Raw genomic sequence first — 12,916 nt, forward strand, 5'->3', positions numbered from 1 at the left:
AAGACAGAGCACACAAATTGCTCTCATTCCCTAAATGCAAACACTGTGATTCACTACATTGAGTGACCAGTTCATGTTATATCAGTGTCCTAACCAGAGTCCAGTTGTTCTGTCCTCCAGTCCAGGAATTTCTACTTTTTCCCATGCCATGTTTACCAAATGAGAGCCTTCTTCACCTTGAAGGTAAAATCCTAGAGCAGGAAAGGGCTTACTGCAATAGCACTCAGACCCATTCATTTTCATCTCATTACAGACAAGCATGCAGCTTCCCGCAGCAAGGATCAGCATTCCCTCATCCTCTAAGCTACAGAAGATGCTAGTGCTGGCAGGGAAGGTAGAGACAGATTCAGTTCTCTCATTTTACAGGTAAAGATTTAAGCCTCACTTTGGGCCCAAATCTCCAGAGCTAGTTAGTGTCAGAGGCATGACTGGACCCCAATCTATTATATTAGACTCAAAAGACAACTGTATCAGTAAGTGCCACTCTTCAGGTTCATCAGATGGAAAGTCAATATATTGTGATATATTTGGCCAGAATTCATTGCTATGTCAATAATAATAATGGATAAAAATAATCCAAATTATGCTGATAGGCTGAGAGGAAAACAAATGCTGAGGTTGCTGCATCCCCTTTGCCTGTGTGGAATCATCTGACTAGGCATGTTTCCTTCTGGAAGCAAAACAGAAAGCTACGAACACAGAAGAGTTTACGGAAACGAGCAAACAAAACGTTCAAGCCTTCAACTTTGGCTTTGGCTGTAAGCTTCCTTGTTCCTACATCTCTCTAGTCTTCCTGGAGGGAAGCCAAGACAGAAGAAAGCTAGGTTCTGCTGCCTACAGGAGGTAACAGTTTTACAACAAAACCTAGGGTGCCTAATATATATGACAAATCACATTCCAGTTCTTCCCCTCCCCCAAGCTCCCTTGCAGCTCCAGTTCTGCCCTTCCTCAACCTGGTCACACCAGTGCTTCTGTAACTCCAGGAGGCTCAGTGAGTGAGCTTTTGGCCAAGATCCTTCTCCCTGGTCCCAGAGGTCTCTGTGCATGCAGAGTCCAAGGAAACGGGGCCATGGTTTGCTTGCTAGGCAAGAGCCTTTTCCATACCAAAGATACCACTTCCCTGGGGGAGGGGACTTTGCTCTGTTTCAGGAACTGGAGCTGGAGAGAAGACATGTAGAAATGGGACTGGTGCCAAGAGAAAGAGAGATAAATGGAGAAAATGCTAGGGAGTTGGCTTTATTTAGCCTGAAAAAAATCTAGGGAGAGGAAGGAAGGCAAAACAACACCAAACAACAATTTTCCAAATAAAACCCACATAATTATAAAGAAGCCTATAATAGGCATCCAATAAACACTTGTTGACCCTCTGCTTCTTCCCTCCAATGCACAGTCCCACCCCCATTATGCAGTACAGCACTAGAGGACACAAAATGTATAGCAAACAGTACTTAAATCAAGTTCTTTTTGACAACTGTAATGAGAGTCATTGAATTTCCTTCTGTGGTTATCCCATAGAATTATCAGAAACCCAGCTCTTTAGGGGGATAAAATTCCAAGCATCATGGAAGCATGGATCTGATGGGTTTCAGAAATGCTTTGACTCCTGCAATTTCAACTGAACATCTTAGTTTCTAACCCAATCTGTCCTGTTTCACAAAAGAACTTTTAAGCAGTTCTGGGGTTTTCTGTCCCTATTACTATAGCAGAACTTCCATCCCCAAAGTACCTGTGCTGGAGACTCCGGCGATGTTGCTGGGTTCACTGATCAGATCCTGCATGACAGCCAGAACCCGGAACTCATACCAGGTGTCCTACAGGACACAGGACAATACCCAGTCAGTTAAGGGACCTGAGATACCACTTCTTCCATCACTATAGATCCTAGAAATGACTTCCACATAAGAGGGTGCCCGGGCACTGAGGTCCCTGGTGAGTATTAAATGGTGATTGCAAGCACTGGCCAATTGCTATGGTATAGGTATTCTCACCATGGTTCATATAAAGCTACGAATATGAGGTCTCTGAAAGACTTGCAAAGATTCATGTGCAACGGCCTCTCAAAAGTCACTGTGAACCCATCTCAGCATACCACTAAATGAGAGCCCAGGGAAGAAAGACAGAATGAGATTGTATCTGAGCTGCTTCCTCTCCCAAGAGAGACATTCACCATTCAGGGGAGATTGCTAGAAAAAAGAAAGAAAGAAAGAAAGAAAGAAAGACAACGTGTTTTCCTCCAGTGGCTCTAAATTGTTAAAGGACAGGTCCTTTGCTGTGCTAACCTAGGAGAAAATCCTTCTGAGATCTCCTCTACCCATCCCTCAGCAAAAAGCTGAGGACAGTGTTCTGAAGACACACGTTGGCCTGTCATCCTGCCCTAGTTGGTCTTTGTCCTTAGGAAGAACCATCTATCCAGCACAAGTACCCACTGTCACCAAACTGGCTCTGAACCTGAGGGACCTTAGCGGCCATGACCCAAAGAGTCTAAACCTTGGTAGTAGATGTGGGAGAATCCAGGAATGTAGGTGGAGAGGTACAGTGTAGAGTTTAGCCTTGGGCCCCTGATCCAAGTGACTCCAAGTTTCTAGTGGCTCTAGAAAGAGTTACGACACTTCCAGAATCTGGGAAGAAGAGGCAAGGAAAAGCAAGGCCCCCACCTGCGAGAGATCCTTGGCAAAGAATTCTCCATCAGTGCCTGGAATGGCATCATCTAGCATCTCCCAGCGCTCCCCAACTCGGAACTCCATGATATAGCGATCAATAGGGAAGCTGTGGTTGGCAGGTGGGAGCCAGGACAGGAGCACACCCTGCTGGGTCCGATTGGCTGTGAGGCACCTTGGTGGGGTAACCAGCACCAGGGGTTCTGGAGTTGTAATAGGGAATGCTGCAGCGGAGGGAAAAGGAAGATGGTATCAGGAACACTGAGGTGACCATGTCTCCCCAACCCACATGGGAGTAAGAGTGGACCAGGAACCAATATACCATTTTAGAGGGGAAGAGGGTGTCACTTAGAGTGGCCCTTCTGGTCCAAGGGAAGGGAAGTCAAGGACAGTAGCTACCTTCAGAGTAGGTCTAAAGAACATACATGAGGAAACCAGGTACCTCTTTAAAAGGGAAAAAATAGGGACTACAGGGAAGAAGGAAGAATTAAATATAATTAAAGTACAATCTATGCATCGCATAACATTTTGGTCAACAAGGACCCACATGTGGTACTGGTCCCATGAGTTTATAATGGAGCTAAAAAAATTCCCATTGGTGAGTGACAGAGTAATTATGATAACATCATAGAATAATGCTTTATTCATATTTGTGGTGATGCTGAGCAAACAAACCTATTACGCTGCCAGTCATGTAAAAGTGTGGCACATACAACTGTGTACAGTACAGAATACTTAAAAAAAAAGTGTCACTGGTTTATGTATTTACTATACTATACTTTTTATCATAGTATACTCCTATTTATTTAAAAGAAAAATTTCCCTGTAAAACATGCCCTGCTCTACCAGCATCAGCTTCATACATCTCGTGTTTACAGTGTCTCTTGACACATCACTTTCTCCTGTGCTGTACCATTCAGGTTTGCTTAGGTATACTCTATAGTGTTCACGCAAGGAGAGTACTGCTTAATAGCACATTTCACAGGGATCCTCAGGTTGTGCCCCTGCTAGTAAGTGACATATGACTGTATCTTTGGTTCCCGTCTCAGAAACTAGGAAAATCTTCTCATGTCACACTATTCACTCTCCCAAATCCTTCCTTGGCCCAGGGGCACAAAATGAGGCCCAGCAGAGGCACTTTAGAGCTGGGGGTGAGCCTCACACCCCTGCTGCTCATCCTTGTGACAGTACAGAAAAGGATTCTGGAAATGGGGTTGGAGTTGTGTCCCTGACTCTACCTGGCAACAGTCAAAAAAAAAAAAAAAAAAGAAGAAGAAGAAGAGGGCAAACTCAACTGTAGGAGAAAGATTCCCAGTCTCTCCTGTGATGCCACAGGGCATACAAACACATGGCCTAGTTAGGAAGGGCAAAATATAAAAGCTCTTCTTTCTATCTGAGGCTGCAACAGGAATTTGGGTAAATATACTGTGACATGGGAACAGACAGACCCAATAGAAGAACATGACAAGTCGTCAAAAGGAAATCAAACGGAACCACTATAGAGAGTACTTAGTAAGGTGCCAGGCATGTACAAACTAAGCCCTAAACAATAGCTCTAGACCATGGCCATCATCATTTTTATCCCAGCTCTGCAAGAAAATAGCCCCAGACATACCAGCCCCAGACCCTCACCTAAAGTGTTCACAGTGACCACCTCACTGAAGGCGCTGGTTCCCAGCTTGTTCTGGGCCAGAACACTGAACTGGTATGCGGTCTCGGGCTCCAGGGTGTCCACCAGCAACCAGCTAGGGCCCGGTGGCACTGACAAGGACAGCCAGTCATGGGGCCCAAACTGTGCCCGCTTCATCCTGGCCAAAAGAGAGAGAAAGAATGGGGGACAAGGGGTGGGGTGGGTCACACTGGAGAGAAGAGCATACATGCAAGGTCCTCAAGGAGAAGGCAGTGAGAGGACAAGCATTCCCAGGTTCCAGGACAGGAAGAGGGGATGGCCAAGGTAGGGTGACCTGCCCGGCTCTTGCTGTGCCAACCCTTATGATGCAGGGTCACCCACCACCACTGGTACCTCCGCTAAAGAAAGGGAGTCTCATGTATAAATCATGCTGCAGACACTGATCAGATTACAAGTTGCACTGTGAGAGAGTCCCTTCCTGCACACCACCCTATGAGTGGGCTCTGCCTTGGGAGTACAGGGACACTGGAAAGTAAAGATAAGCAACTGAATCATGGCAGGACTAGGGAAAGAACCCAGGTGACAATGGCTGCCCACCTTCCAGGGAGAGTCCAAAGTGAGAACCAGAGTAACTCAGGAAGCTCACTTAGGCCAATCAGATTTGGGTCATCTGAGGATGTCCAAGGAAAATGGCAAAATGATCAGGGGTTTTCCCACAGTGGGACCAGGATCCCTAAGGCCTTAAAGGTTAGAAATCACAATCAAGGAGAAGGTCAACCTGTGTGTGTGTAAGGGTAAGGATTTTCTATGGTTCTAAAGGGCTCCCAAACTTCCAACAGGCAATGAAGCCACCTGCTACAGGTGCAGTACCATCACATCACCACAGGGAGGAGACATTTTCCTATGGGATTGGCCAGCTTTGGCAGACCTGAGCTATAATTTAGCTGATGGCCACAGGCTTCCCCTCTAGGTTTAAAGGCCGCTCCCATGTATGCCCAGGAGGGTGAGCTGAGGCAGCAGAAACAGCAAAAAGAAGCTAGAATCAAATGTCTGAGTCAGTACAGGGAGAGTTGGAGGCAGTCAAAAAAAGAAAAGAGGAAAAGAGACCTCCCCAACCTTGGCACCCACTTTTCCCCACCCAGGGCACCAAAGCAAGTGAGCAGAGTGTGATAAAGCAATGCAGATGAGCAGCAGTGTGGAGCAGCACCACAAGCAGCAAGGGAAGGCCCAGGATGTGTGCCCAGCCCTTCCACAGGGGCAACCCCAAAGATGGCTCAGCCATGCCAAAAACCCCTCCCCTAGCCAGCATCTTATAGCAGACCCTGGCAGTATGAGGAGTTCCCACCCCTTGCCCTGCTGTGGAAGGAACCAAGATAATGGGTTGGAAGGATATTCTAGTTTCAGCTTCACCCCTCCCCCAAACCCCCACCCCATTCCAGGGTCAGATCACCTATCTAAAATTCAAAATACCCAGGATTCTCAGCCTGGGAACAGTCCCAAACCATTATGACAGAAAACAGGGCAGGCTCCCTTCTTAATCTTCTGCACTGTTGAGGAGTATCTCATGGGGCCTCCATGAGTTCCCCTGAGTTCTGCTCTGGCATCTGTTTTTCCCCCTCCCCACACTCAGACTGAGCCTAGCTAGAAAAATAGGCCCAGGTGGGAGAGGTTGGAAAAGGATAACGTGAGGAGGTTTGACCTCCCCACACAAGGATGTCAACGGTGACACAGGCAGAAGTTTTGGCTCAGGACAAGAATATGGAGTCAGAGCTCTAGGGGGATGGGAGGGAATTCCACTGGACTTCTCTTCCCACCATTCCTGTTCCTCCTGTGCCCACCCTGGTTCATGCATTTTTGAAATCTTTACCTATCCTAAGGTTTGGGCAAAGATCTCACATCACTGCATCTGACTGAATTAATAACAGAGACATGAAAACAATCAATACAGTGTTCTAGAAAGTGCAGCTGATGGAGACAGGGTCAGTAAAGTGAACACAAGCTCTCCATATTGGCTTCTAGAACCACTGGGCAAGGGAGAGAATAAAAATTACACTCTTCATTTCAGGTCTGGCTATTTCACAAAGTCCTTAACAATTAGGAATCTCTTCCAGACTCCAGAGGAACCTCAAAAAAAAAAAAAAAAAAAAAAAAAAGAATGAGGATGCTGAGGATGCATCCAGTGTGGTAGCACATGCCTATAATCCCAGGAACTTGGGAGGTTGAGGCAAGAGGATCACAAGTTCAAGGCCAGCCTCAGCAACTTAGCAAGGCTCTAAGCAACTTGGCAAGACTCTATCTCAAAATAAAAAAATAAAAAGGCTGGAGATCTGGCTCCAGGGTTAAGCACCCCTGGGTTCAATACCCAGTACCAAAACGAAAAAAAGAATGAGGGAGGACACAAAAGTGGGGGCGGGCAGTTGAGATAAGCTGGGAAAGAGCTACAGAGGATCATAGACAATTTACACAAAGGCTCAAACAGGCTTCCCTAACCTTCAGGGTGGAAACTCAGGGATACCAAATCCCTTACGACATCCCCCAGAGCCCATAAGAACTAGTCACTGTCTAACCCACTTTGCTGTCTGCAGGGCTAGCAAGTTCAGACATATCCTCCTTTGACCCTCTACCCACCCCAGGACTGCCTGTGTTGGACGGGAAAGGGAGAAGCAGAAAGCAAAGCATGCGGGGCTGACTCACAGAGGTCCGTACCAAACTGAGAATGTCTGCTCGTAGCCTCCATCATAGCCTGGCTCCCAGGACACGTTGGCAGTTGTCATGGAGACCTGGACCCGGACACTGCCCGGGGCATGGGGGCTGGTGCCTGGAGACCAAGGGAGACCTCTCAGACTGAAAGGAGCTGAGCCTATTTGCACCTGAGCCTATTTACCCATCATCTTGCTGCAGGGAACCCAAGAGAGACCAAAGTATGGAGCTAATGCATCACCTTAAGTGGTTAAGGACAAGTGAAGTCCCTGAGGTGCTGGTCCCCTGACCCTACCAGCTTAAGAAAAAGAAGTCTGTCCCACCCTGCAGTCTAGTCTCACTAGCAAGAGACCACCTGAACCTCAGGAGGATAGAACATAGGGTAACCAGAACCCTCTTCAACCCAGCCCAAACTCCTGTGCTTCCTCTGAGCAAACCAAAAAAACATCACTTCCTATAAAAAGCGTCACAATGTACCCAAATGCTGGTATGAGACAGCACAACATGGCAGGTAATAAATACATCAACTCAGGTCTGAGTCCTGGTCCCATCTGTTATTAGTGATGTGACACTGGTCGATGTGCTCAGTCCACACCAGCCTCATTCTAACAAATGTAACCTTGGGATCCATCAGCTCCCACCTCCCAGGTTGTAAATGACTAGGTGTGCAGACCAACTGGTTCAGAGCCCAACACTGAAACTGAAAGTTCAGACAGTTAGCCATGGTTATGATTGTGGCTCAGAACAATCAGCTTGGGGGACAAGCTACAAGGAGACAGGCTGAGGTCCTAGGGAGGCACACGCTAGGCAATCAGACCCAGAAATGCCAGGAAACAGGAACACCAATCACCTTCTCCTGCACCAGCCTCCGATACCAGGTTGAGCCCTCAGGACTCAGCTTGGTACCCTGTTCAAGATGCCACATGGTCCAATCGTCCCTCATTCCAGTTCCACCAGCTTTCTTTCCCACAGTCCTTTAAATTCCAAGTCCCCAGTGTTCCTACTGACCATACAGCTGCCTTCTTGTATCAGGTGGGTTTCTAAGTACATTAATTTTTCTGTCCTCCCCAAGAACTAGACTCATGTGGACCTTCACTTTCACAGCCTACAGGTGGTGGGCTCTGGGTTCAAGGTTGGACTGACCTAAGAAAGATGACTGCAAAGCATGGATAGTCATCACAGAATGCCTCTTGGTATCTGATGCCCAGACCCAACTCTGCCCTACCACCCACCCAGCCCAGCCCACCGTTCACGTACCGATGACAGTGAGGTGGGTGCTGGCAGTGATGCTTGTGACCACATTAGTGGCGACACATTCCCACTCCCCGTGGTCCTCCTTACTCAGGGCGCGAAACTGGAGACTCCCACTGGGCAGGGCACTGTGCTTGCTTCTGCTGGGCTTCCCTACCTTGGCCAAACAAGAAGACAAGGAAGAGGTGGAAGCAGGGACTGAGGTTAGGAAAGGAGCAGATAATAGCTCAAGAGTCTGAGGAGGATAAGGATAGTAAGGGGCAATCCCTGGGCCCTTGGACCACACCTTCCCACTGTCCCTCCTCAGACCACCCACTGCTCTAAGAAGTCACATCCCCCTTGACATCTGACCCATTAGTGTAGGTCCAGAGCAGATCTGGTCACTGGGTTCTCCCACCTATGCCACAGCCCAGGAGCCTGAGAGCCCAGGTACCTTTCTCCAAGTGATGACAGGGAAGGGGTCCCCTGCAGCTGCACAGGGGATGAGCAGCTCCCGGCCAGCCTCCTGCCTATACTCCCAACCTGGTAGCACCGTGAAATACGGGGGGTCCTGGGGGGAGCAGAGGCACGTGCATGAAGTTGGGCTTTCAGGTGCCCCCTCTTATGAAGCCACCCACACGCAGCCCTAGGGTCTCACCTTCAGGACAAGCCGTGCAGGCGCAGACTGGCCCATGGTCCCCAAGGTGTTGTAAGGCACACAGGTGTAAGTCCCAAGAGCCTCCTCTGTGGCCTCCTCAATTCGAATAGAGCCATCCTCCATCAAGGTCCAACCCAGGTTCTGCCAGACACAGACGAGAGCAAGGAGCAGTGGTCAGGAAGCGGATGCTCTGTCCCACCACTCTAGACAGAGCATGGGACAGACAGAACAGCAGTACAGCCTAGGGCAGGCGCCACCTAGGTGCCCTGGGAGAACAGCCAAACCTTAGTGGGACTTTTTTTTTTTTTTTTTTTTTTTTTTTTAGGGCTGGAGGAGCCCTGGCAGAGAACCAGAACCCAGAGATAGCAAAATTATCAGCAGGGCACTTCTCATTCTGAATGCCAACAAGCATCTCGCTCACACCTTCTCCACCTGCAGGGGGCGGCCGTCCTTGTTCCACTTCACCACGGTGGCCGGTGGCTCTGCGTCCACAGGGCAGCGGATATAGCCATGGATTCCCACGGGCACATAAATTACAGGGGGCATGTTGAGGACACGGGCTGGGTCTGAAAAGAGGTAGTGTGGGTGAGAGAGAAGAGCTATAATAAGAGAAGTCAGAAGAGAAATCCAGACAGAAGGTGAGCCAGAGCATAAACCAGGCATTGTGCTTGCAAGGCACAGCCTCATATCCATCCACCAGTCAGCAAATACTTACCACTTGGCTCCTCAGTGCTCAACACAGCACTACGTACCAGGGCCACAATGGATAATGGGGACAACAAACCCAGCTCTCTGGAAATTATAGCCCAGGGGCCACACACAGCCAGCCAGGTCAGACTGCAGACTTTTGTCTGCCACACCTAGCATGTTTTTAAGAACTTTAAGCATTTTTAAAGAATGTTTGGAGGCATTCAAAGACAAATTCTGGACTGCCCCAGTTTTCAGTACTCTTAAATTCCTCAATTCACAGACATTTACAGGCAAGAATTCTCCATGTCCAATTCCCTCAGCCCCTAAATTCTGAACCTCAAAGCCAACATTGATGATGTCTTTCCCCTTTGGTTCCTTATCCCAAGGTCTCTCTTGAGCAGCAATTCGCTCTCTGCATATCCTGAGCCAACATAACATCTTCAGTTCTATGTATAAGGCCATCGTAATCACATTGGTACTTTTTCTCCTCTCTGTTCCTTCTGCTGGTTGTCTAGCTCCCTCTGCCTCAGTCTTCCACTGGACTCTGCAGTTGAAATGCAGAATCAACCCTGGCCACAGCACAGATGAAAGGCTCTGAGACAGAGGAGAGTGGCCCTGCAGCCCTGTGATGCGGCTGAGTCACCTCTGCTCAATCCTTCCAAGGGCTATGAAGAAGGATCCAGAACTAGGGAGGCTGTGAGGATGAATGAGCTGGTAGCTTTTAAGCATTTGAACTCTTCAGAGAACAGCATTACATAAATACCAGGCCGAGTTATATATTTAGACATAGCTTCCTACTTTTGTATGGTAGAGTCTTTTTTTTTTTTCCTCCAAGGTTTTCAAAGGGTTTATGAATGGGAAATACTCTGAACACTGCTCTTTAGCAGAAATAAAGATCCTTGTCTCACCCACCTGTAAATCTCACCCCCCTGGATTCTCTTTGAAGGCAGGAAGAAGGTAAAAAAGGACAAGTGGGAGTGGGTGGTGGTGCCGGCACTGGGGAGAAATGGGGAAACTAAACACTGCTCCCAACAGAAAGATGGCCTACATCTTCAAGCATGGAATCTGCATCCTAATTAGGATCAACATCCTTCTGAAGACCATCCCTTATCCCATCCAGGCCACCAGAGTCATTGCCACTTTCTTGTTCAGGTGGCATCCCTGCATATAGTCCAAAGGGATAGGAAACACCTGTGAGATGGAGTCTGCTCCTTCTTTCAGGTTCAGAACAACTTGGCTACATTCTGAGTCACTTAGGAGCAATTTATTCACTTCCTGGTCAGGTCTGGTGAGATGCACCCAATGTTCTGGGTGTCACAGCACTTAAAAGCTTGGGATTTATACTATACCATGCTACACATCCTTTCAAGTTGCTGCCAATAAAACCGGAGAACAGAGGTCTTTGCCAACCCCCGCAGTCATTCCACAGAGGGGAGAAGATGATACAAGTCTGAGGTGAGGGGTTCAATGAGGCTCAGCCGGTCAAGCTTAGCTCTGCCATCTTGGTCACTCAATAGTAATTGGGTCCCAAACACCCAGCTTGGTGCAGCTGAGTTGGAGGAGTGCCACCTCTTGGGCCACAACTATTCCTCTACTTCTTTTCAGCTCCTAGGCTGACTAAGGGCAAATCTGTCTCCAGTCTGCTACACTTCTCACTCCTGCCACTCTGTGCCTTGGGTGTATGCAATTCTCCCATACTAGCGATCCAATGATGAAGTGTCTGTCACCTACAGCAACATCATGGAGCCTTTGTTGTCTGAGTGATGGGGCCATCCACAAATCAAAAGCAGGATATTAATCCTCATTACACATCCTTCTTTCTCTCTCTTTCTCATAATGCTCAGCTTGCCAGGGGGTAGGAAAGCAACCGGCACTCAAGTATTAAAGATTAGCATACTGAATTGTGCTCACACAGAGGTCCTCAATTGTTCTGGAGTGAGAATGAGGTTCATTCATTTGGATCTCCAGCAGCCCTGGAGAGGAACAAGGAGGCAGACACAGGGAGCCAGGTATGGGAAATGGACCAAGGTATCCCAGAAAAGGGTCCTCTTCCCCTCACCCCAGACTTGGTCCATATTGTGGAAAGACAGAGTGAGGCTGGCAGAAAACTAATCCTGTACTGGTTCTAAGCTGTGCTCCCTCAAACACCTGAGAAAAAAATAAACTAATAATGACTCGTTCAACGTATAGCATTCAATGCCAAAACAACCATTCTGAAGGGCAACTGTTCAAAGAGAAGGTCAGATTATCCTTGAACCTGACCTTTGCTTGGCAATGAATTAATGGGCATACAGTGATGCCTGGCCCATAAAAGATGTCTAGCAAGAGTTAGTTCTTTCCTCCCTCATTTATTCCTCCACCCACATTCCCCTGAAAGGTGCTTAGTCTTAGCTGCCCTCCAGCCTCCAATCTGGCTAATGTGGCTTGAATCTTTTGGAACACCCACAAACACTCTCCCTCACCCCTACTCACACTGCACAGTCAGATAAGCTGAGGCAGATGGGGAACGCCCCAGGCTGTTGCTAGGAACGCAGGTGTACTTCCCAGCATCCTCTGGCTTCACCCGGAAGATGATCAGTGTCCCATCAATCAGGATGCGCACCCTCAGCTTCAGGTCACTGCAAACCCAGCAAGGAAACAAGGAAGTGAGTGCTATTGGTAGGTGGGAGAAGAGGATCTCACAGCAGACACCCAAGCAAGGGTCACCTTCACCTCCCCTAGGTGCAGCAAGGAGACCCAGTGTTCTTGTCACTCTCAGGATTCCTTTCTCAAGGTCCCTCCACGCAAAGACTGGCCTGAGTATGTGAGACACAAGAACCAGACTTTCCACTTTCCCCACCTCTGCAATCTCTACAGCAGGCAGGCTGAAAAGCCCCTGCTCAGAGTCCCTTGCCCCTGCTGATCTGGGGAAACCCTGTGAGCTGCTCACTTCTGGAAGTAGACGTTCTCATCCTGCCAGTACCAGGTGTAGGTGAGGTTGCCGGGATACGCCTCTGCCCTGCAGGTGAGCAGAGCATCCTGGGAGATGTTGACGGTGATGTTCTCAGGAGGGGAAACAATGAAAGGAGGCCCTAGAGAGAACAGGAAATAAACATCACCTCCTGAGGAGGCAGAGCAACCACACCAAGCCTCCCAGGAAGGTCTGAGGTAGTCAGGGAGGAGCACTGCAGGAGTATGGCCTGAACAGTTGTCACAGTGATTTTTAGCCACTACAGGGTTCAGTCATCCTCCCTCCACTCCACCCTCATCTAGCCATCTATCCACCCCTCACACACACCCTTCCTGCCCACCCTGATCCAGCAAATCTTGAGTAGGAGACATGCAGGAGGAAATCTGCTTTTTAAAAATCTG

The 12,916-nt window shown here is 48.4% G+C and overlaps 1 protein-coding gene across 4 annotated transcripts in view; it reads right to left on the reverse strand.

Moving 5' to 3' along the window:
* The window catches only part of Igsf9b (immunoglobulin superfamily member 9B), a 52,606-nt gene that overhangs the window by 19,791 nt on the left and 19,899 nt on the right, over positions 1 to 12,916 (reverse strand). For 3 of the 4 annotated variants that reach the window (XM_047519327.1, XM_047519330.1, XM_047519329.1), the window contains 10 exons: positions 12,495 to 12,636; positions 12,038 to 12,183; positions 9,299 to 9,441; positions 8,876 to 9,016; positions 8,672 to 8,788; positions 8,245 to 8,395; positions 6,982 to 7,105; positions 4,290 to 4,465; positions 2,655 to 2,881; positions 1,727 to 1,811 (listed from right to left, as the gene is read on the reverse strand). In XM_047519327.1, coding sequence (XP_047375283.1) covers positions 1,727 to 1,811; positions 2,655 to 2,881; positions 4,290 to 4,465; positions 6,982 to 7,105; positions 8,245 to 8,395; positions 8,672 to 8,788; positions 8,876 to 9,016; positions 9,299 to 9,441; positions 12,038 to 12,183; positions 12,495 to 12,636 — 1,452 coding nt within the window. The remainder of the gene's footprint in view (positions 1 to 1,726; positions 1,812 to 2,654; positions 2,882 to 4,289; positions 4,466 to 6,981; positions 7,106 to 8,244; positions 8,396 to 8,671; positions 8,789 to 8,875; positions 9,017 to 9,298; positions 9,442 to 12,037; positions 12,184 to 12,494; positions 12,637 to 12,916) is intronic. The other variant, XM_047519328.1, reaches the window with a different exon arrangement.

This window comes from Sciurus carolinensis, chromosome 11, assembly GCF_902686445.1.
Source record: "Sciurus carolinensis chromosome 11, mSciCar1.2, whole genome shotgun sequence".
NCBI classification, from domain to species: domain Eukaryota; kingdom Metazoa; phylum Chordata; class Mammalia; order Rodentia; family Sciuridae; genus Sciurus; species Sciurus carolinensis.